At 47.4% G+C, this 24,090-nt stretch overlaps 1 protein-coding gene across 7 annotated transcripts in view; it reads left to right on the top strand.

Annotated features, from left to right (window-relative positions):
• Nucleotides 1-24,090, top strand: part of NVL (nuclear VCP like) — an 89,043-nt gene that overhangs the window by 8,986 nt on the left and 55,967 nt on the right. For 6 of the 7 annotated variants that reach the window (XR_014136403.1, XM_081791828.1, XM_081791826.1 and 3 more), the window contains exons 5-15: nucleotides 644-701; nucleotides 2,101-2,358; nucleotides 5,339-5,468; nucleotides 5,669-5,745; nucleotides 6,310-6,444; nucleotides 8,221-8,322; nucleotides 10,132-10,249; nucleotides 12,791-12,935; nucleotides 20,650-20,953; nucleotides 22,205-22,423; nucleotides 23,179-23,283. Coding sequence is in view for 6 of the 7 variants with exons in the window: in XM_081791826.1 (XP_081647952.1) it covers nucleotides 644-701; nucleotides 2,101-2,358; nucleotides 5,339-5,468; nucleotides 5,669-5,745; nucleotides 6,310-6,444; nucleotides 8,221-8,322; nucleotides 10,132-10,249; nucleotides 12,791-12,935; nucleotides 20,650-20,953; nucleotides 22,205-22,423; nucleotides 23,179-23,283 (1,651 nt within the window). In the remaining variant the exon portion in view is untranslated. The remainder of the gene's footprint in view (nucleotides 1-643; nucleotides 702-2,100; nucleotides 2,359-5,338; nucleotides 5,469-5,668; nucleotides 5,746-6,309; nucleotides 6,445-8,220; nucleotides 8,323-10,131; nucleotides 10,250-12,790; nucleotides 12,936-20,649; nucleotides 20,954-22,204; nucleotides 22,424-23,178; nucleotides 23,284-24,090) is intronic. The other variant, XM_081791827.1, reaches the window with a different exon arrangement.

The following is a 24,090-nucleotide window of genomic DNA, read 5'->3' as shown; positions in this document are numbered from 1 at the left end:
TTTTTTATTAATTATTTTCTAAAGAAACACCATTGAACAGTAGCAGGGTCCATCAACTCTGGGTTATAATGAGCTGAGCCTGCACTACAGTTTGTAGTTAATAGGATTTATCCCTGTTTCTCATGCATCATATGAAAATCTCTCCTACCTTCATTTCTCATGGGCAGACTTGGGAAAGCTACCCTGGTCACACAGATGGGTCATGTTGAATTTGTGAATTTGTTACTCGATTACTTACTGATGGCTTGCTGGAATATTTCCTTTTGTTGGTATCTGATGTTCCTAATGAGACCTTTGGGTCTGATAGGACTCTGCACTTCACTTTTATTTATTGCGTGCATTAAAATAACCACAGTTTTTAAGCATTTATGTGTATTCTAAGGACTTTGTCAGCTTGTTTAATCCTCTAATGACTCAGAGACGTGAACGTTACATGTTATCTTCTCTTTATAGATAAGGAAGCTGATGCTCAGAGAGGTTAAGTAGAAGCTAGTAACCAGTAACCAGAATTCTCAGATTGCAAAGCCTGGGCTCTTAAGCACCATAATACTTTGCCTTAGTAAATTTTTTGTTTGGGGTAGTAATTTTTTTTAGGATGTGGGAGCAAAGCCTTTAAAATGTTTCTTTTCCTCTTCTTACTGAGGTATACTGAAAGCTCTTCAGATCATGATTCAGATATGGAAGATTACCCAGATCCACAGGTAAGCCAAACATTTAATGGACCCACTTTTATTTTTTTTAGTCATTATGAACCCTCCTTAAAAAAAAAAAAAAGTGTGGAATAGAATAAGAGATTTAAACGTCATCATCAAGGGGCGCCTGGTAGATCAGTCCGTTAAGCGTCCCTAATTCGGCTCAGGTCATGATCTTGCGGTTTGTGAGTTTGAGCCCCGTATCGGGCTCTGTGCTGACAGCTCGGAGCCTGGAGCCTGCTTCAGATTCTGTGTCTCCCTCTCTGCTCCTCCCCTGCTCACCCTCTGTCTCTCTCTCTCTCAAAAATAAATAAAACATTTAAAAAAATTTTTTAAACATCTTCATCAATACTTCTGTGGACAGTGTTGAGGAATCCTTGGGAAGGCCATCCTTTCAGTATTTGTGTTTATGGCCTGTTTTATAGGAAGAAGAAGGGAAGAGAATGGCCTGAAATAAGGGTACACAGAAATAGAAAGGGGAATTAATAGTAAAAATTGAGAAAAGGGTACGTTTTCTGCTAAAGGGCTGCGGTTGCCAATAAGTAAGGTTGCATTTAAGAGACGTATTTAAGTGATGCCAGATAATTTATAACTTACTCTCTTTTGTTCCCATTGGTAATTCCATTTTTTTGATATATTGACAAAATCAGGATGATAATGACATGTGATCTGGTTTTGAGTTGATGAGGTAATAGTGGCTCTTCTTGGCCAGCTCATTGTCAAGCCCAGTTCTGTTATATATTTTAATAGTTCATTATTTATTTTGAGAGAGAGAGAGTGAGCAGGGCAGGGGTGGAGAGAGAAAATCCCAAGCAGGTTCCACGCTCAGCGAGGAGCCAGATGCAGGGCACAAGCTCACAACCGCGAGATCATGACTTGAGCCAATATCATGTGTCAGAGGCTGAATCGACTGAACCACCCAGGGGCCCCCAATTCTGTTATATTTTTAATTTTATTTTTTTTAACGTTTATTTATTTTTGAGACAGAGACAGAGCATGAGCAGGGGAGGGGCAGAGAGAGAGGGAGACACAGAATCTGAAACAGGCTCCAGGCTCTGAGCTGGAGAGCTCTCAGCACAGAGCCCGACGCAGGGCCTGAACTCACGGACCGTGAGATCATGACCTGAGCCGAAGTCGGACGCTCAACCGACCAAGCCACCCAGGCGCCCCTATGTTACATTTTTAAAAAGCGAGCACGCTTCCTCGGTTTTCTTTAACTTTCATTTATTAAGTGGCGGTGAAGCGGGGGCACATCTGTTTGAACAGGAAATGTTGGTGAAGCATCTGTCAGCACCCGTGTTTTTTGACTGGAAGTGCTGTGAGGGAAGCTGCTGGTGGCTGCTCGTGCGGGTAGCCCGTGTCCGTGAGCGCCAGCGCGGTGACGTAGGCGATGTCGTGTTTCTGCCAGGCGGCAAATCACATGAACAGCTCCCTGCTCTCCTTATATCGGAAAGGACATCCTGACTCTGCTTCACGGACTCCCGAGATGGATCACAGAGAAGCCACCGTCTCGGCCCCACGGACACCTTCCGGAACAGACTCCATTCCTTCGAAGACCCCTGCCAGGGGTTCAGAGGGAGGGTGGTTTATTGATAGAACTCCCAGTGGAAGGATGGACCTGGCAGACGAGAAGAGCAATCACAAGAAGCCAGGATCTGAGAGAGAGGTATTTTTGTAGTGATGTGTTCACGGCCCCATTACCGCCACCGCTTCTTTCCAAGTGCCGGCCTTCTGACGGAGGTGACCTTCCTCCAGATCAGTCTCCACACGCAGATGTCTTTTTACGAGTTAAGTCGGGTGGTTCTTTCGCGTATTAAGAACGACTCCATTCAGTCTAGAATCAGAGTCCTCACAAGTAATGGCCGGGAAAGCCCTGTGTGCGTGGCTGTCCTGCTGGCACTTCAGTCATCTGCTGCCCGCCTCAGCCACCGTGGCCTGGCGCTGTTTGCAGAACACCCACTCGCTGTCACCTGGGGCATTTGCACTCATGCTTCTGTCTGAAACTCCCCCAGATTCCTGTGACTCACACCATCTTGCTTCCCTGTAATCTTCGCAGAGTCACATACTGACGTGTTCAATAGCACGTCGTGGGATGCTCTTTCCTGCCTCCTCTCCTTTTGGTCAAGCCCTTGTGACCACTTAGAACTCACTGTAGAATTGTTTAGTTGGGTTTCTTCTTTGTCTTCTGTCTTCAGCTTCGGAGAGCAGGACCTTTGTTTTGCTTCATGGTGTCTCCCTGGCTAAAATGCACCCAGCACGTCGTTGTCAGGCGGTTGGTCGAATTTGTGCCTGATGAGCTTTCCGAGGTGCATTTACCAGCGCGAGTTAAAGAATAGGTACCTCGTGTGCGTGTTATGTTTGGAAGGCTGGTTGTTGTCAGAGGAAGGGAAGTCAGCTCGTGAAACAGCTGTGTGGTTCGTGTGGAGCCTCGGGTAATGCCTTCAGGGAGCCTGTACGAACGGGCACACCGTGAAAATGTACTGAATAAGGGACACCCTTTTTTTTTAACCTTTGTAAGTTGCAGTATACTGTACATAAAAGTGAGGCTGGATGAATTATCACAAAGTGAACACACTGGGCACCATCCTTAACTGATTTTTTTTTTTTTTTTTTGAGAGAGAGAGCGAGAGAGGCACGCGAACGAGTGCAAGAGGGGCAGAGAGAGACAGAGAGACAGAATCCCATGCAGGTTTCCATTGTCAGCACGGAGCCCAACGTGGGGCTCCCATCTCACCAACTGTGAGATCATGTCCTGAACCAAGATCAAGGGTGGGACGTTTAACCCACTGAGCCATCCAGGTGCCCCCTTAACTGATTCTAATGCCTGGCATTAGATCCCCTAGGAGATCCCCTAGGAGATCCCCTAGGAGAGGGGATTTACAGTGATCCGTCCCACGATAGGCCCTGAGTATGCCCCCGGGGCTCACTGTCCAGTGTGGTAAGTGCTAGCCACCCATGGCTCTTGAGCACTTGAAATGTGGCTAGTGAAAATGAGGAACTGAATTGTTCATTTAAATTTGTAAAATAATACTTCAGTTATTAGAAAACTTCTAATACGGGGCGCCTAGGTGGCTCAGTCAGTTAAGCGTCCGACTTCAGCTCAGGTCATGATCTCACAGTTCGTGAGTTCGAGCCCCACATCGGGCTCTGTGTTGACAGCTCGGAGCCTAGAGCCTGCTTCAGATTCTTGTCTCCCTCTCTCTCTCTGCCCCTCCCCCCCCCATGCTCTATCTCTGTCTCTCACAGGTAAATAAACATTTTTAAAAAATTAAAAAACAAAAAAACTAAGTATGTTTGGAACAACTTGGGCATGTGAATGTACTCTTTCAGCTGTAAGTTTTATGAAGTCTAAATGCAAATTAAATATTTCCCACTAAAATTTAGTGTACGAGTTGAGATGTGCTATTAGCATAAAATACACGTTAGACTTTGGAGACTTACTATGAAAGATAATGTAAGACCTCTCAATTTTTTATACTGACTGTATGTTGAAACGATAATATTTTGAGTATATTTTGTTAAGTCAGGTACTAAATTTCACTTGTTGATTTCCCTCTTTTTTAAACGTGGCTACTAGAACATATTTAAAATTTTGTATGTGGCATTGTGTTTCTCTTGGACGACACCACTGTAAGTGGTTTTCGAGAACCACTTACTTGATGTGGCAAAACCATTCTCCTCTTGAATTTTCACTAGACCTTTTTCAAACCTCTTTGTGTTAATCATGTTTTTAGAGGACATTATTGCAAGGTTAAGGAAATAGCTTGAGTCTTAAGTTGAATTACACTTTTTTATGGCTTTCGAAGCAGTTCTGTAGTCATATTTAATTTAGCGGTTCATCAGGCATCACATGAAGACCAACTGGTGAAAAGCTCAGTGAGAAATTAAAGGTGAACATGAGCATCTCACCTCCCGTGAAAGAAACAAGGAGAGTTGCTCAAACACAGGGCAGATTATGGCAGGCTATAATACAGTTGCAAATTCAGCGTTCTGGGAATATGGGCATGAGATTAACTCTAACGAGAAGAATCGTGTGTCAGGGCATAAACTGAGCTTTACAGCTGTGGAAGAGAAGGATGCTCTCCAGCAGCTACCATCCTGGAGCAGAGAGGTTAGGAATAGCCAAGGTAGGTGCAAGTGCCAGGGCAGAAATGGGGTATTTTAGGGCCACCTGGGTGGCTCAGTCGGTTAAGCATCCAACCGTTGATTTCAGCTCACATCATGATCTCTCTGTTCATGAGTTCAAGCCCTGCGTCAAGCTCTGTGCTGACATCGCGGAACCTGCTTGGGATTCTCTGTCTCCCTTTCCCTCTGCCCCTCCCTTACTTATACACACATTCTCTCTCTCTCTCTCTCTCTCTCAAAATAAATAAGAATACACTTAAAAGAAACGGGGTATTTTAAATAATGACCATCTTTTTGTTTTTGTTTAAAAAAAAAAAAAAACCCAGGCGTCCCTGGTTTTTGTTTTTTATTTACTTTTATTTACTTAAGTAATTTCTCCACCCAAACTCATGACCCCTAGATCAAGAGTTGAATGTTCTTCCGAATGAGCCAGCCAGGTGCGCCTAAATAACAGCCCTCTTTAAGAAAACCTTGCCATTGTGATTTCAAGCATGGCATATTTAAATTTGTTTTCTGTCCAGGATTCCAAAGACGCTTCTCTGCTGGAGAGTAATGAAAAAAGGAAAGGCAGGCTGAAGCGCAAGGGAAACAAGAGGAAGAAAGACCTTCAGGAAGTAGACGGAGAAATACAAGCCGTCCTGCAGAGGAAAGGTGAGCCACGGGTCTGGGGGGCTGAGCATGCGTGAAAGAGGCTTCGCTAGTCCCAGCTGTCGTTCTGGGGGGCCTGCTGTGTGCGGTTCATGAGAAAACACTTCGGTGTCTCGTGGTCTCAGTTTACTTAAACATTATTAAATGCAGCGCTGAGTTACTACTGAATCACTAATCTTTTCGTCTCCTCGTTTGATTGCCAGCTAAAGCCAAGGGGCTGGAATTACAGATCTCCAAGGTGAAATTTGAAGATGTTGGAGGCAGCGATACGACATTAAAAGTTAGTTCACATTCAGAATTTTACTCAGATGGTATATTGCCAATCAGTTATTCACGGAAAGCAGCCTGGAAGGGGGGGGTGGTGGTGAAACTTGGCCTGTACCCCGCAGGGTGCTGAGGGATAAAAGAAACAGTACCTTCCGCTTTTCCACCACTAATTATGGTGTACTTAAGGTTCGTGCTTTGTAAGTAATACTGTTGTACGCGAAAAATTCTAAGAGAATACTGTGCAAAATTATATGCCAGCAAACTGGGCAATCTGGAAGAAATGGAGATTCCTAGAAACTCAAGCGCACTACCCAAACCGTAAGTAACCCTGTTAGTTATTGTCCAGTGTCTACTCTGCCAGTTACCGTGGTGGTTACTTTCCATCATCAGTGCGAGGTAGCTGTTACCACAGCTGAGGACACAGAGGCTTAGGCAGGTTCCTGTGGAGTCCCACTGTGGGTCCCAGAGCCAGGGCTCAAACTCATGAGTCTGCTGCTTTGCAGAACAGGTTTCCTTCCACTTGGATTCCTTCTCTCTCGGGCCGCGAAAGACCTCTTTCCTGTTTATTCCCTGCTAGGAAGTCTGCAAGATGCTCATCCACATGCGTCACCCAGAGGTGTACCGCCACCTGGGCGCCACCCCGCCGCGTGGGGTTCTCCTTCACGGGCCGCCGGGCTGCGGGAAGACCTTGCTCGCGCACGCCATTGCAGGGGTGAGCTTTGCTGACACGCATTTGCTTCTGTTGCTTTTGTTCTGTTTGTCTTTATTTTCCTCTTTGGTCAACTTGAACCAGACTTGACGTATTCCCAGGAGGACTGATCCTCTCTTCATTTTTCACCTCTTTCACGCAGCTCTTTGTGAGATGCTATTTTTTTAATGCATCCAGTTACTTATATGGCAAAGGTTGGGTGGGAAGCAAAATAATATGGCTGTAAATACCCTTTTTTTAACACACAGTGTATATTTTAGTTCCCTTTTCCCCTTTAAGCCAGTGATTCTCAAAAGCAGTAAATAAGGAAACCAAGGACTATATTGTTTTTCACAGCTAAATATACTGAAAATCTCCATTCAGAGTCATGTTCTTATACTCTTTAGTGTTAAAATAACGTTTCTGAAATGGTAATAATACTTAGTTGGCAAAATAAAGTTAGCAATCTTATTTTCATCCCATGAGTTGTTTTTGGAAACTGTTGGGTGGTAAATGCAAAATGTCCCAGTGACTTCAGTTTGAAGAATAGCGTGTCATAGTAGCTACTAATAGGTTAGGATCTGCGGGATCGGTGCTCTTACGGGACAACAGGTTTGCCTCACTTGCTCCTCTGTTGAACAAAGTGTCCTGTGACAGGTGCATGCCAGATGCTGGAAAACAGCGATAAGTACAGAAAATCCAGGTTTACGTTCAAGGAGCTTTTCAGTCTAATAGGAGAGGCCGACATTAAGCAGCTATCATACAAGTAAACGCTGTGCACGGTCACAGCGGAAATGAGTGGGAGACAGGAAGTGTGGGATGCTAGCTGGTCCCAGGTTGCCCGTGGTTGAGCAAGTGATTTTCAGAATAGCCTGAGGATGAGTAGGGCTTAGGCAGGCTTGTTGCCCTCCGTGCTGGTGGGGCTGCAGCGGCTGCTCCTCCTTTATGACAGGAACCTGTCCTCTGCCGACTAACTGGCTCCTCCTCGGGATGCAGGGGTGAGAAGTGCCTGTAGCGTGAGCGGGAAGGACTGTCACAACCCCTGCCCTTTCCTATTAAATTGTTCTGGCTCGGGGTGTCTGGGTGACTCGGTCAGTTGAGCGTCCAACTTCAGCTCAGGTCATGCATCGGTCTCTGTGCTGACATCTCAGAGCCTGGAGCCTGCTTCAGATTCTGTGTGTCCTTCTCTCTCTGCACCTCCCCTGCTCACACTCTGTCTCTCTCTCAAAAATAAATAAACATTAAAAAAAAGTTTTTTAAGGAAAAAAAATCGTTCTGGCTCAGCTATAAGTCGGGGGTAAACATGTCTCTGCAGATTCAAGACCCTTTATTCAGAAGACGTAACGACAATTTCATGGTGACTCCTATGAAGTAAAAACAGGTGGAAGTATCTAGTCGCTGTGTTTGAATTAAACTGTAGATTTTTAAATAATGGTTTTCATCGGACCAACACAAAAGATGAAGTTCCTCAGAAAAGAGGTCATTTTAAAAATTAAATTTTGAGGGGCGCCTGGGTAGGGCTCAGTCAGTTGAGCATCCGACTTCAGCTCAGGTCATGATCTCACAGTTCGAGTTCGAACCCCCCGTCGGGCTCTGTGCTGATGGTGCAGAGACTGTTTGGGATTCTCTCTCTCTCTTTCTCCCTTTCTCTGTCCCCCTCCCCCATGCTCTTTCTCTCTCTCTCAAAAATAAATAAACTTTAAAAAAAAATTCACTTTTGAGAGAGGGACTGAATAAGGAAAAAGGAGGGGGGAGATAAATTTTCAAAATGTGGTCATTCTTTCCTGTGTTTGTCCCCAGGAACTGGACCTCCCAATTCTGAAAGTAGCTGCCACGGAGATTGTATCCGGAGTGTCTGGGGAGTCTGAGCAGAAGCTGAGAGAATTGTTTGAGCAGGCAGTGGTGAGTCAGCTGGTGACCCACGTCGGGCTGTCTGCTCGTGTGGCGTTACCACGGAGAGCCTGTCCATCCAGGGCCAGTGTCTGTCAGCCTGGTCGCCTGCCATCCTCTTGTAAACTTGGTGATTTGTTATCCGTGATGACTAAATATTTAAAATAGATCCACTGATACAGACTGTTGGATAACATCGTCTGTTCAGTCTGAAATCAAGCGTAACTGTAATTGGTGAGAAGTTCTGGGCTGTCACACCCAGTGGGTGTTTGCTGAAAATAGATACCCTGGGGCACCTGGTGGCTCACTAGGTTAAGCTTCAGTCGGTTAAGCTTCTGACTTCGGCTCAGGTCATGATCTCCCAGTTCATGGGTTCCAGCCCTACGTCAGGATCTCTGCTATCAGCTCAGAGCCTGCTTGGATCCTCTGCCCCTCCCCCACTAGCGTGTGTGCATGCGATCTCTCTCTCTCTCTCAAAAAGAAATATTTTTTAAAAAATTCTTTTATGTTATTTACTTTTGAGAGAAACAGAGAATGTGAGCGGAGAATGGGCAGAGAGAGATAGAAAGAGAATCCCAAGCAGGCTCTGCACTGTCAGCACAGAACCTGATGTGGGGCTCAAACTCATGAATCTTGAGTTCAAGACCTGAGCTGAAATCAAGAGTCAGACATTTAACCAACTGAGCCACCCAGACACCCCACAAAAATAAACAAACATTAAAAAAAAAAAGAAAATACATTATCCTTATGAGATTTTCTGTCACTTTCACTTTGCACAAATTAAGTTACCGAACAACTTGTAAGTAGTATGAAAATTTTTAACATTTAGGATTATCACATTCTAAAAACAACCATAGAAATGCCAGGATAAACTCTTCTCCTTTTGCCTAATTGAACTTGTACAAAGAAAATCTTGTTAACCAGAGAAATTACGAGCCTGGATTTTATCCTAATTGTAATTCATTTCTGAATTACTATTAAATTCACTATTTAATTACTATTAAATTACTATTAATTACTATTAAATTACTATTTAATGCACTATTAAAATGTGGGTGTTTAGGAACATCTGGGGAAGACATTTACATTCTATTAGAACTTTATCCTGAGGATACGTGATAGTTACAGGCCTGTGCTTGCCAGTCAGAGTCATGGTCTCCAGTCCTCGTGCCTCCATGCACTGACCGCCTGGTCATGGACAGAAGAGGTTTAACCACTGTAACCCTTAGTTTCCTTGCCGGGAAGCTGGGTTAATAACATTACTTAAGGGGTGCCTGGCTGGCACAGTCAGCTAAGCGTCCAACTCTTGATTTTGGCTCAGGTCATGAAGTCATAGACTCATGGTCTTGGGACCAAGCTCCTCCTCGGGCTCTGCAGTGACTCCTTGAGGTTCTGTCTCTCTTAGCCCCTCTCCTGCTTGCACTTGCACTCCTCTCTCTTTCTCAAAATAAATACGCTTTAAAGAAAATAATGCTCAAATCTCATGGCAGTTTGGGGCGTATTAAATGGGAGGATCCTTACAAAGCCTCAGTGGCCTGCCCAGCTCATGGCAGATGCCTGGTAGATGCTGTGACATTGTGCACACTTGAGAGTCACTAGTTGTCACTGTAGTTAAAACTAAGAAAAAGTGAAAAGATCAATTTTATGTCATTATTTGCACCCAGAATATGTAAGGGTTGTTGAACGTGGCCAGTGTAGAAGCTGGTAAGAAATTAGAAGAGAACTTGTATTTTAGCAATAATTGAGAAAATATTTTTTTCTTTCTAAGTTTTTATTTAAATTCCAGTTTATGATGGCCTTTTGTGGTATTTTTATTTCCAGTCAAATGCACCCTGTGTCCTCTTTATTGATGAAATTGATGCCATTACCCCCAAAAGAGATGTTGCTTCAAAAGATATGGAACGAAGGATTGTGGCCCAGCTCCTAACCTGCATGGACGGTCAGTTTAAAAAATTACATTCATTTTAAGATGATAAATTGTGTTTCTTTTACCAGTGTAAGTAACGTGTGAGGACATGAGCCATTCAGGTAGAGTAAAGCTGAGAGTAAAAAATCCTTTTCATAAAGAATTAGATCATTAATTTTTTGGAGTGCATCTGACGGTTATTTTAATGCATTTATACACAGACAGAAATATACTGACATTGTTTTGCTTCTTACAATGCTGAGATTGCACCATACACCTTGTTATATATAACCTGTTGTTTGCATCTTTTTTGTTTATTTGTTTATTTTGAGAGAGAGAGAGCATGCAGGCGCATGAGTGGGGGAGGGGCAGACGGGGGGTGGGGGGTGGGGGAGAGAATCCCCAGCAGGTTCACGAGCCGTGAGATCATGACCTGAGCTGAAATCAAGAGTTGGACACTCAACCGACTGAGCCCCCCAGGCGCCCCTGGTTGTTTGTATGTTAACAGTACATGTGGGAAATGTTGCTGTTTCAATGCCTTTGTGTTTGCTGCTTGACTGCTGCAGGGTTCTCTTCAGGACAGAGTTCTCCTGCTGCTCGTCCTCTTGGCTGCGGGCGTTAAAACCCACATGCCTCAGCAGTGGGATCAGCTTTGCTCCCATCCCGGTCGCAGCCCGGGGGCGTTCAGCGCGTGCAGAGCGTCATCACGTGAACATGCGTGTGCAGCTCATGATGCTGCCTGAAGTATTACGTGCCACCTCCTGTACTTTCTTTTGCTTGTGCAGTAGTGACCTCGTAGCATGAACCTCTTCCTTGAGCTTTTATGCAGTTTTCATCAAGTATGTAAGAGCCTTCCTGTGTCACTGAAACCTCCCACCTTGTGTCTCTCGTCTCACCCTGAGGTTTGCCAAAGGCATAGTTGCTGTCAAGTAAACACGTTTGTATTCTGTTCTACCCTGCACCTCACCCATAACTCCACGTCCGCCTCTGCCATCGTACCGAGGCTCATCGTGGAATGATCGTGGGGCATCCCAGCGCTGACCTCTCCAAACCTTTGTTCTTTAGTTTCCTCGTCTACAGACCTACCTCTTGCAGGTGTGGTGGGGCCTGGCCAAGGGCCACTGTGCCCTGGTGCCTGGCAGGCAGTGAGTGCCAGGTCAGCTCGGTAGTTCTCAACAGTGTTCGATGTGGCCAACGCCCTCGTCCTGGTTGTCGTAGGCACAGGTGGCTGGAGCATGACCGTTGTCCTTCTGGCGGCCCCTTGGCTCTCTGGCCCGTCCTCACCGGTCCTCTTCCATGCCTGCCTGCTTCCCCCCATCCTCTATACAGAGGTGCTCTGTAAGGTTTCCCACTCGGTCTTCTCCTTGCCTTCTGCCCATCTCCCAGCCGTCTCCTGTGTCTCTTCATGAGACACAAATTTCATCTGTAACCTCGATATCTAAGAAGCCTCCAACACCTGTTCCCGGCTGCCTGCGAGATCCGTCACAGTTTGTGTGTCCCAGGCCGGACCCTCTCCCCCCGTCGCCCCTCTGCCTTTCCCTCCCATTTCTGTCCTCACCCAGCAGTACCCCCTCCCTCCTTATGGTCCAGAGGAGGCCCTCGTGTCTCTCCCTTCTCCGTGCCCTCCACTGTGTCTGCAGCTGCCCTGCAATTGGGTGTTTCCTGTTTCTTCCCAACCTTCTCTCCTCTCGCCTGATGGCCGTGATCAGACTGCAATAAGCTCTTCCCTGTATTCCTCTTTACTCTGTTCAAATTACCATTAGAATTGTCTTCCTGAAACACAAGCCTTATCAGAAAAACCCTTTCCTGGCTTCCTGTTGGCTAAGGGATATTCTACAAGTTTCTCGTGTCTTGGATGTCAGAGTACTTACTTAGCGTCTTACTCCCTTGTTACCCATGAGGAGTGTGACCTCAGACTCCCCGCCGGCCCACCTGGGTTCAGTTGAAGGCAGTAATCCGAAGGAAGGGTACACGTGGGGCCGTGTGGTCCGTCATTCCTAGAGCTGTCTAGATTGGGCCAGAGCAGCGCAGACGGTAGCACACCCCGTCTCCACGCCACACGTCTGCTGTGAGACCGCCACCCCTCATTCCTGCCAGACCCGGCTGCTGGGCTGCTCCCCAGGCTGAGCACGCCACACGTGTTCGTGCCTCCGTGCTGTCGCTCACACCGTGTCGTCACGTGGATTTCGTCAACGTGTGTCCGCTTATTAGCGTCCTTCCTCATCCTTCGAGGCTTTCCCCAAACGTTACCTCCTCTGTGAATCTCCGTCGGTCCTCCATCAGAATCCGTGCTGTCTTCCGTCGGATTCCTGCGTTGCTTTGTTTGTACCTGTTACTGTGTCACGGAATGCGTCCCGTGGCTTTCTCCGTAGGTTGTGAACTTCTTGAGGACAAAGTGTGTCTGTTTTCTTTACAGCTTTCGCGTATTAGACAATTAGTAAATGATAGCTTTATGTCCATACTGCTGGCAGAATGTGAACTACTCTGTAGCCACTTAAACCACTTCTGTAAACGTGATCGTCCTCCGTCCCTGGGGCCTTATCCACCATTCATCCTGTGTCTGCTTCTTACTAGATCTGAATACCACGGCTGCCACCGCTCAGGTCCTAGTCATTGGAGCCACTAACCGCCCGGACTCATTAGACCCTGCTTTGAGACGTGCAGGAAGGTTCGACCGAGAAATATGCCTGGGTATCCCAGATGAAGCATCCAGGGAAAGGTACACTCTTCGTATGTCACGGGTCACCTGAACTGAATGTTTTGAAAACAAGAGGTGACAAAAACCACGTAGCCTTTTTTTTTTCTCTTTGTTCTTGTCCCAGTAACCTTGACCTGGACAGGAAAAGGCCCTCTTTAAATTAGTACTTAAGAAACTGACATGCTCGTCAATAACAGGGCCATTGTTTCAGGCTGTTTTCCCAGTAGTGATGGTGGATGTATGTGTGTATACCCCTTGGTCTGGTCCTCCTGACGGTGGCTGGTGTCATGGAGTCTGCAGATCAACGTAGGGACAGTGTGGGCAGCTGGGGAACAGAGCGTGCTCACTGGCCCACTTGTCAGTTGCATTGACCACTAACCTGCCTAAGACCACAGGTTTCCTGACAAGGCAGCTGGAGAGTTGTAAGTGAAAGCTGTCTCTGTATTTTGCAGGACCAGCCTTTCCTAGTAATGGGGGTTGAATGTCCGGAGAGCAAAGAAATCGCTGCCAGTGTCTCAATAAGCAAGGAAGGTGTGGGAGGCACCGTTGAGGCAGCGCATAGATGTCTGATAAAGGGTTTTTCTGTGACGCCGTGTCTGTCGTGGCTTTGGGCTTAAGTTTGTGACACTAAAATTGGTGTATGTGGTTCGAGGAGTAGGTGGCATGTAGTGAGAAGAAACAGTCACAGGACGGTGACGGAGGGAAGGGGTGACAGGCAGGAGGCTTCGCGGAAGTAAACGTGGTTGTAAGGCACGTGGTGGGAGAGAAGGTTAGAGAGAGTGAGACAGGAGCGCATCGACCTTCCTTCTTCCCCGTATGTGATGTGCTTCAGCTTCTGATTGTTTGGCAGTTCCTTCCTCGGTTACCGTATTCGGTCCGGCTCACGTGCTCCTCGTACTGCCACACGTATGATGTTTAAACAGTCACGCAGCTACTCAGGCTTGTTTAGTGTGTTTAACCTGCCGCAAAATGATAGTTAATGTCTGAGTTGTTCCTATTTACGCCACAAACATGTATTGAGTGTGTGGGGTGTGCTGGTACGTTCTGGAAGGCGTCGTGAGGAATACGAAGAGTGACGAGTCCTTGCTTTGCAGAGGCCTGTGTCCTTTATCGAGCCTTTTTCATCCTGTGCCCACCTTCTGTAGAGAGAGGGACACGTGGGGCCCGTCTTCGCTGCTAGACAGGACCCTTCGTTCATCCACCCAGCATTCCCTCATCGACAGCGTCAAAGGGCTTCTGCTGAGGGCCACGGTTTGAAAAATATAAGCCTATAGAAAAGTTAAAAGAATAGTACGATGAGTATGTGCACACCCTTCAGCTGGGGGCACCACTCACTCGCACATCCACACTCCCTTCCAGTCTCTGCAGAAAACCTACATATGTTTGTGTGCGTGTGTGTGTGTGTGTACCTTTTTTTTTTTTCCAAGCCATTTGAAGACGGAGGACGACAGGATGACGCTTCAGCCATAAGGACTTCCCCGGGTGACTGTCACTCCATTTCACACCATTTCAGGAAATTTAACACTGATGCGATGATACTAACATACGGTCTGTTCTGATTTTCCCGGTTGCCCCTAAAATGTCCATTTTAATTGCTTTCTTCTTGATCTTGTGTAGTTTTGTGTTTCGTGTGGCATCCATTCTGGGATCAAACCTGCTGTTTAGTCAATGTGACCCTTTAACCTTAACCTGCCTCTTCAGGGAGGAAGTGCTTTCATGACATTGACATTTCCCAGGTGCCTCATAGTTTAAACTTGCCTGACCGTCTCTTCCTGATGGGACTCAGCGTCGGCATTTTGGGCAAAATACCGCCTGGGTGGTGAGGTGTCCTCAGCGTCCTCTCAGGAGGCTCCGAGTGTTCCTCTGTGTCATTATCGGTCCTGTTAAGTCCGGTCACTCAGTTGGGAAGTTTGTCAAGAGTTTTCTCCTCTAAAGGTACCTTTTTCCTTTATTCTTAACGCAATCCAGACATTTCTGGCACGAAAGGGTGTTTATGGCCGCCTGTTGTCCGTTTGTCCAAATTCCACGTGAGACTCCGCGTGAGGTCTGTTGGCGTTCACGTCGGTGTTTCGTGCAGGCTGGGTGGCCTGGCTCGGTCACGGCGGCCAGCGCGGGGATTGTGTCTCAGAACGAAGGGGGTGTTAGGTGTTCGCTGTGTTTAAGGCCAGGTGGGTAGAATGGGGTCAAAGCCTGAAAGATGATAGCTCTTGAATATAATCATGAGTGAGAATTTTTTAAGTGAGTATATTTTTAAAAAAATTTTATTCTGGTAAAAATAAACACATAAAATTTACCACACTGACCATTTTTAACAGTATGGTTTAGGAATATTAATTTTTATTTACTTTGGAACAAATTTCTAGTACTTTTCCATTTTGCAATTGAATCCTGCAAAATTAACATTTGGCACAGCGGTTGGCATTTCAGTCACTTGTGAGTGATCAGAAGAACGATGAATACAAAAAGAAACGGGGTCTTAGGGAGGATATGTCAGGCAAAGCAGACCTGGTCTGGGGGGTTCTTAAAGGATTCTCTGAGGAAGCTGAGACTTTAAGAATAATAGCAATTAACTGATCACGTGATGCTGAGAGTGTCCCTGGTAGGAGTAGCATGTGCAGGGAGGCCCTGAGGTGACTGAGCTCAGTGAGTCCAGGAACCTAGAAGAAGAAGACTATGGCTGTAGAAGAGATAAAGCGTGGAAAGGCTGGCAAGGGATGCAGAAGGCAGTTCACACACAGTTGGTAGATTCTGGACCTCTTTGTGAGTGGTGGGAAGGAATGAAAGCAATTACTGTAAGCAAGACAGTGATGGAAACAGACTTTTTATTTGGAAAGAGATCATTGTAGCTGCAGCATGAAGAATGAAGGGAAAAAGAGCAAGAGTAGGTTCTGGTGAACCCGCGATGGGGCTGTTACGATGTCTGGACGAGATGGTGATGGGCTTAAGGAGATGGGCAATAGGTGGAGATAAGCGGAGCGGTGCCCGGTGGGAGCACACAGGTAGAGCGCATCTGGAGTGATCAGTCGTTTAGCCAGTAGACCCAGTGGGTTGCGTTTCTTGGCAGAAGGTACATGTGGAAAGTGGGAGCTGTGATTGAGCAGGAAGGAATAGTCCCATTTCTATCTGTTTTTGTTTTTTGAGAGAGAGAGGGTGCAAATGAGCGAGGGGCCAGGAGAGAGGGAATCTCACAAGGGGCAGAGAGAGAGAGAGAAGTAGGGCTCACCCAGGGCAGGGCCTGTGCTCACGAACCGTGAGATCATGACCTGAGCCGAAGTCCAAAGCTTAACCAACTGAGCCACCTGGGCGCCCTTCAGGTTTCTGATTTGAGCCTCTGTGCTGCTGGTTTTCTCTGAGGGGACCTGGGGAGGGACGGAGGAAGTAGCGGCGGGTGCCCCACGTCCCTCTGCCTTTTCCCAGATTCCTAACTCATCCTAGCTTTTGTTTGGTTGCTCGTAACAAAGAAATAATAGTAACGTGCCTCGTTTTATCTTTACGATGGGAACAGTACCCCCGCTTTAAAAGGCTCCTCGTAAGGATCGCATCAATACACCCAGCACAGCTTCTGACTCGTAGAAATTTTAAGGTTGCTCTTGGTGTTTTCCTGGACTTCGAAAGTATCTTGTTCCGGAACGTTCCAACGTACACAAAAGCAGTCTGATATAATTCTTCTAGTTTCTGTTACTGCAGAACAAGCCACTGCAAAATGTAGTGGCTTTCAGCAACAGTCATTTTATTGTCTCTCACAAGCCCTGTGGGTAGAGAATTTCGAAAGGCCTCAGCTGGTCGGTTCTGTGCCCGGCCCGGCTCCCGTGTGGTTGTAGAGGTGGCGGCTGCAGCTTGGAGCAGCCAGGCCGTGCGCGTCTGCACACCTGCCTGTCTCACCTGGCTCGGCTGCGTCTCCGCATGTCTGTCCCCCTCCTCCCCTCTCCCTGTGGCTCCCTTCACGGGACAGTTTGGGCTTCTCAGAGCTGGGCGGTCTCATAGCGTCTGTCCCACTGCTCTGTGCTGTTGACCAGCCGCTGAGGTCAGCCCAGACTCCAGAAGAGGAGAGCCGAGAGCGTACAGACATGCCTTTCAAACCCTCACGATGGTGAAGCCCGGGTCTTATGACCCAGCCACAAACAATCCTCACCGTTTCAGTCCTGTTCTGTCTGTCCCCCATGCTTTTTCCTGGAGTGTCTAAAGCAAAATTCGGGCACCGTATTGTTTCCACAATAATACTTCAGAATCTAACGGGTGAAGACTTTTTATTTAACCTACGTGCTCACTAATAATTCTTTGATACATCCGATGTCCGAACCACATCCATAGGTTTGCGGTATAAAACCATTTCAGTATGTAGCGTTTTCCTGTCTCATCTGCACAGGGATTGTTCGCTGCCAGCCCAAGTCACCTGTTAGGATCACACATCTTTACCTTTCTTTACCTTTGTAACTTTTCTGGAATCCACGATTGCCACGTTTTTGTCATTTACTAACCTTCTTGCAACTTTTTTCACATTCTGTGTTTCCTCCAATGGTCTGCGCGCGGGTGTGGGTCTGTCCCTTACCTTATGTGACGGTGAGAGGCAGTAGGAGATAGCGGATGTGAAGTCAGAACAGCAGTGTCTGGTGTGAATTCTGTTGTCTCCTGTTGCTGCTGTCCTCAAATGGGAGTCCTCTCTGAGGTTCTGTTCTAACAGCACGGCTGATAGGACATCTGCAATGTAAGCTGTTTTGTTGAAGCTCGGCCCCCCTGTAAAGCAGATGACCAGCTAACCTTTTACTCAGGAACCTCCAAGGGTCAATTGCTGAAGATGCGTCTTGTTGAGTCGATTCAGATCTTTCAGGAGAAGGTGTTGAGACTGTACCATGGGCTGTGGGTCTAGCTGCTGGTCTTCCAACACAGGCAGGTCGGAAGGATGCTGAGGAACCGTATATCCTGTTTTCCTGGTGGAGCGCGTGCCCGGATCTTCCCTCTCCTGCTGGCAGGCGGCATGGGGAGGATGTGGGGTCTTAGCACGTCTCACGCACGACTCCCAGCACTTGGGTTTTGGGCTCTGCTGTGGCCCAGTTTCCATGGTCCAGCACTTTGAGGCCTCCCGTTCCTGGTCTTTGGAGTTCGCCAGACAGATCCGCTTCCTTCTCGTTAGCGCGCCTCTCTGAAAAAGGTTGATTCTGACTCTGTGCCCTCTCCTGGACATTTACCATTCTCTACTTCTGTCCTTGATAAACGTGGTTGGAGAGTACAGGCAGTCAGATATCTCTTGGCCTGTGCTGGTATGGATAAATGATTGACTAAACGGGTGAGAAGAGGCAAGTCTCTGGTGCAGAAGAATTCCAAATAATATGTGTGTGGACGCACCGCCCTGAAGGAGGTGGACTCCCACTGCCTACCCCTAAAATGCGAGCTGGGCACGTTGACTTCTTTGCAGAGTGCGGTACGGAAAAGGGCGAAGGATTAAAACCCCACGGTGGAAACCCTTCCAGACACGGCGTGAGGCCTGGTGGTCAGTGTTCGCATCCCGGTGGTAAGGGGGCCGACAGTGTGTACCCTTGATGGGACCAGTGGGGCCAATGCTTCACCTCTGTCGTCTTCTTCCCCCAGATACGTTGACTTAGTCTAATCACCATAAAAATATCAGACTAGTCCCCCATTGAGGGGTAATCTACAAAGTTCTGGGTCACTAATTCTCAAAACTGTCCTAATAGGAGAGGGGTATGTGGTACATAGAACTCCCTGTACTGTCTTTGCAGTAAGTCTGTAAATCTTAAACTTCCAAAATAAAAGGTGTATTTTTTAAAGAATTTGTTAAAACTCATCCTATTTATAGCCAAATATAGCATTAATCTGGATCATTTATTCTGGGAACCCTTAACAGAATCTTTTTAAGGATTTACCGACCTTAGAGCATCAGCTAGAGCTGACACAGAGCCCCGTGTTGAGAGGCCTTTCTCTTCTTTGCTAGGAAGACGTGTAAACCTCAGAACCCCCCAAACACCTGTTCTTTCAGTATCCGAGCAGCATAAGTACCTCTCCCTGTGTAATTTTTTTTTTAACATTTATTTATTTTTGAGACAGAGACAGAGCATGAGCAGGGGAGGGGCAGAGAGAGAGGGAGACACAGAATCCGAAGCAGGCTCCAGGCACCGAGCTGTCAGCACAGAGCCCGACGTGGGGCTCAAACCCACAGACCGTGAGATCATGACCTGAGCGCAAGTCGGATGCTCAACTGACCGAGCCACCCAGGCGCCCCTACCTCTCTGTATAGAGCAGCACTCAAGCCTGTAGCCTAAGCTCAGTGCTGACAGCTGGTTAAAGTCCTTGTAAGAATACAGGCGGATCATGGGGGCGCCTGGGTGGCTCAGTCGGTAAGCGTCTGACTTCAGCTCAGGTCCTGATCTCGCGGTTTGTGGGTTCGAGCCCCACGTCGGGCTCTGTGCTGACAGTTCAGAGCCTGGAGCCTGCTTCAGATTCTGTCTCCCTGTCTCTCTGCTCCTCCCCCACTCACGCTCTGTCTCTCTCTCTCTCAAAAATAAATAAACATTGAAAAAATTAAAAAAAAAAAAAAAAAAAGGCAGAACCTTGTATTGCAAGTTCCCTGCAGTTCCCTCCCAGAACGGGGGCAGGGGTGGGGGTGTCCAGGCAGCCTCCTAGTTACGTTCACTGTGGAGTTTGTGCCTCTTGGTGTTTTTTTTTTCCGGCAGAGGAAACGTTGCTGAAACATCTACCATCTTGAAACTGGAGCTCTCTTACTGGTTATTTTCTCCTCCTCTGGAGTTCCCAGAGTACGATGAATGGAAGTGTCCACACTTTTTCAGAAATACAAGTTGTAACTGGGAAACGGGTGACGCTTACTTTGTGTGAGCTATTTGTCATAACATTGGAAGTTGCTTAGTATCCTTGTACAATGCAGTGAATAAGGTCTGAGTCTTCAGGAAATGGTTCTGTCATGGAGCCTTTTGTGGGTTGCTGGTGTGTAAAGTACCTGAGTAATTTTTCATCGGTCGGTAATGTTCACCTGCTTCCCTCTGGTTCACTGACATGATCTCAGATGCCTTTTCTGTAACTCACTGTCCATTGGCTTGGCACTTGAAAATACTCCTCTCTGCTACAAATTTGAAAATTGCAAAACGTATTTCCTTGTCTGAGTTAATTTGGAATATCACAGTGTGTGAATGGTAATAATAATGAACACTTGGGCCCTCGCCGTAGGTCGGCCACTGTTCTGAAGGCCGTGTGTGTGTGTGTGTGTGTGTGTGTGTGTGTGTGTGTGTTCACCCTGCCTGTGGAGCGCTCCTGTAGCTCGCGCGTGAGGAAACTGAGGCGCGCAAGGACAGTCACTGTGTGGTAGAGCTGGCTTCAGAGCCTCCGCCCTAACCATTGTTCCCGCTTTCACACTTTCTTCACCGGGTCTTACACAGATTGTTAAGGGACTCCTTCATGACAATGACCTGGAGGCCCACGGGTCACTGGCCCGTGCCACGTCGTGGTTCAGGCAAGTGGACTCTGCATACGCACGATCCCGTGAAGTTGGAGAAGTAACCGTCCTAATATAAAATTGGATGCAAGGGGTGTATCACCACAGCTTTTTGTGATGGATGGAATTCATGGTTTACTCGGAGTCTGGTGGCTTTTATTTCCGGCAGGTGTCCATTTCATCTTTTCTAAAAGCAGACTTGACCTCAGATGTGTTCGGTGATTTGTTTTTTCTGGTGGGTAAGGAGGCTGAAGTTCTTCCCTGTCTTTCCTACAGAATACTTCGAACTTTGTGCAGAAAACTAAGACTTCCGGAAACTTTTCATTTCCACCACTTGGCACACCTCACTCCAGGCTTTGTTGGCGCTGACCTGATGGCGCTCTGCCGAGAGGCAGCCATGTGTGCGGTCAGTAGGGTCCTGATGAAGCTGCCCGAGCCGCGGGCCGACCCTGAGATGGAAGCTTTGCTCTCCAGAGGAGGCCGGGGAGACGGGATCGGAACGAAGCCCGCTTCCGAAGCACAGGAGCTTTCCCCGCAGGTGCCGAACCTGTCCTTCGTGTCGGCCGCCCAGCAAGCGTCGGTATGGTTGAGGTTTATGATTTATGTTTTATTGGCATTTTATCCACAGAATAATTATCAGTTACACCCAGAATGTCTGTAGCTTGAAAAGTACAAGTTGTTTTACTTTTTTAGCTGATCCCGAATAAATTCCTTTTACAATATTATGAGGCTCTGGACCAGGGGTTGGCAAGCTGTGGCCTCCCCGCCGCCTGCCTATCTTGTAAACTGAAGTCATAGCCGCACTCCTGTATTTACATGTGGCCTCCCTGCCACCACACTTCGTAGCGGTGCCCCCACAGGGGTCCCTGGCGTGAGACTGTGCGGCCCACAGGCGTGCGGTGCACACCCTCCAGACCTGGCCAGAGAGAGCTGGTCGGCTGCCGTAGGAGCGCCGGGCACTCGGTTGTATTTCCTGGTCACCTTCTGGTCAGGTGCGCCGGGACGATCCTCTGGCGCCCTGTATCCGTGAGCCGGCGCCACGCGGCTCTGGAGGACAGTACGTGCGTGAGGGGGACTCGTGTGTCCAAGGTCAACGCTGCAGCTGTGAGCTCTAGGAGTTCATACTTTGTGCGCGGGCTTCATACGGCCCTGTCATCGAAGGAACGAAGCGTAAGCGACCATGGCCTGCCGGGGCCACACAGCTGCTTCCCAGAGCAGGTCCCGGTCCGTGGTTGTCAGATGTCTTTTTCCTCCTCACTCACTTGGAGCCACAGTCCATCTGTTAAAAAGAATAGTAAGCATATTCCTGATATGAGACACACAGAAGTTAGGACTTGACAGACTGACTCCGGGTTACTTTTCTCCCACCTTTATAGTCTCCTCAGAACAAGGAGTCTGTTTGCCTCCGAAGCTCAAGGCTCCACGTAGTGCCCTTCGAGGAACCTTGTTTTGAATTCTACTGCCACCAGAGTAACTTTGTTTGAATTTCATCAAGATTCAGCTGCTTCGTGATTATTTGTAAATGAAAACTGGAAGAAATAGTTGCAGAAATGACTGTTACCAGCTGCCCATGTTTGCCACAGCTGGCCCTCGTTAGCACACGGACGTCCTTGTCCTGCATTTGGTTCTAGTCGGTGGACCTTTCCTCGGCCAAATCTTCATCCACACAGAGTAAAAGGAATGGCTTCTGTCAGTGGAGAAAATTATTAAAATCCACAGTAGTTCATTATAGCTTAAAGAAATATTGCGGTAATAATTTTTAAAAGCACAAAAATAAGTTTTCCAATATATATGCAGTTTTTCACTTTTCCCTTCGATCGCTCCCTTTAAGGATGAATTGCAAAGGCTGCTGGTGTTGCTGCGAAACCAGGACCCCCTCTCAGAGGAGCGGCTGCAAGGGCTGCGCATTGAACTGAATGACTTCATTATTGCTCTGTCCTCCGTCCAGCCCTCGGCCAAAAGGGAGGGCTTTGTCACTGTCCCCAATGTGACTTGGGCAGACATCGGTGCCCTGGAAGATGTCCGAGAGGAGCTCACCATGGCCATCCTGGTAGGTGTGTCCGCCGTGGAACGGCGCTGGCCCGTGTGACAGGTGCAGGTGGGCTGGACTGTACATTTTCTCTCATGTGTTCTGCTGTACTGTTGTTCAGCCTCCGGCAACCTGTTTTGTTCTTTCGAAGTCTGTTTTAGGCTCATTCTATGGTTGTGCCTGAATTCTGTGGCAGTGAATTAAAAAAAAAAAAAAGTTGGGTTTCAACCAAGAGCCGACCATTTGAGAAATATTCTCTCAACTCGCTCCCACTCCTGTGGGTCAGAGAAGTTTCATAAAAGTCTGGATCGATTTTCGTTCACTCTTACTTTTCCACTTTACTGATCTTTAATGAGGAACGATCTACGTAGAGATGTGTAGCTGCTGGGAGAGGAGCAGGTGCAGGGGCTGGGCGTGCCTGGCTCCTGACCACGGACAGCACGGCCTCTCCTCCATCTCTAGGACACCTTCTGAAAGCTTCATAGCCTGGAAGTTTAGGTAGTTTTTTTAAAAACATTGATTTTAAGATGCTGAAGGTGTTGTGTCTTTATGTCTGAAGTGCTTTCAGAACTTACGTTTAGGTGTGATTTCCTCATGAGCAGGGACTTGATTTATCACCACGTACCCCGTGCTTGGCGCGGAGGTAAGCGCCCTGCCGGCACTGTTCTTACCTCTGGACCCCATGGTCACGGTGGCAGCTTGCATCTGGAGAGAACGTGGACGCGCGGTGTGAATGGACATTCGTAATGGATCAACTTTGGCGTTGTTCTTTACAGGCACCGGTACGTAACCCCGATCAGTTCAGAGCCCTCGGATTGGTGACCCCAGCTGGAGTCCTCCTGGCGGGCCCGCCCGGCTGCGGGAAAACGCTGCTGGCCAAGGTGCGCTGAGTGCAGCTGCGGGTTTTCTCCCCTGCTGTCTCGTCGGGTCCTGGGAATTTAGCCTACGTGTTAGAGTGGGCTAGTTTTACATAATTTTTCTCACAAGGTCATTTTAGTAAGACTGACAGTTTTCAGGAATGTGTCCTGCTTTTATTTTAATTACAGAAGGTACATCATTGGACATTTGTGAAATGAAAAAATTTTTTTATTTTTATTTAATGTTTATTTATGAGAGAGAGAGAGAGAGAGAGAGAGTGCAAACAGGGGAGGGGCTGAGAGGGAGGGAGACACAGAATCCCAAGCAGGATCCAGGCTCTGAGCTATCGGCACAGAGCCCGACTTGGGGCTCAAACCCACAAACCGCTTGATCATGACCTGAACCGAAGTCAGACGCTTAACCGACTGAACCACCCAGACACCCCCATGAAAGAAAAAATTTTTTACATGAGCCATGGCCCCATCAATTTTAATATAACAAGTATCATATTCCCTGTAACTCTGGCTTTTTAATGAGTACTATCGCATAGTTGTAGTAGCTGACCTTGTTTCCTGCTTTGCTGTAGTTATTTATAACCTAAGTATTTTCTTCGCTGTTCCCTACAATTGTTATTTTAAAAAATTGTTTTTTTCGGGTCACCTGGGTGGCTCAGTTGGTTGAGTGTCTGATTCTTGGGTTTAGCTCAGGTCATGATCTCACAGCTTTGTGAGATCGAGCCCCACATCAGGCTCTGCACTGTCAATGCAGAGCCTGCTTGGGATTCTGTCTCTCCCTGTCTCTGCTTCTCCCCTTCCTGGGTTGTCTCTCAA

The sequence above is a fragment of the Panthera onca genome, chromosome F1, assembly GCF_046562875.1.
Source record: "Panthera onca isolate mPanOnc1 chromosome F1, mPanOnc1 haplotype 2, whole genome shotgun sequence".
NCBI lineage: Eukaryota > Metazoa > Chordata > Mammalia > Carnivora > Felidae > Panthera > Panthera onca.
Note: the sequence above shows the minus strand (reverse complement) of the source record. Positions and strands in the feature narration are given on the sequence as shown.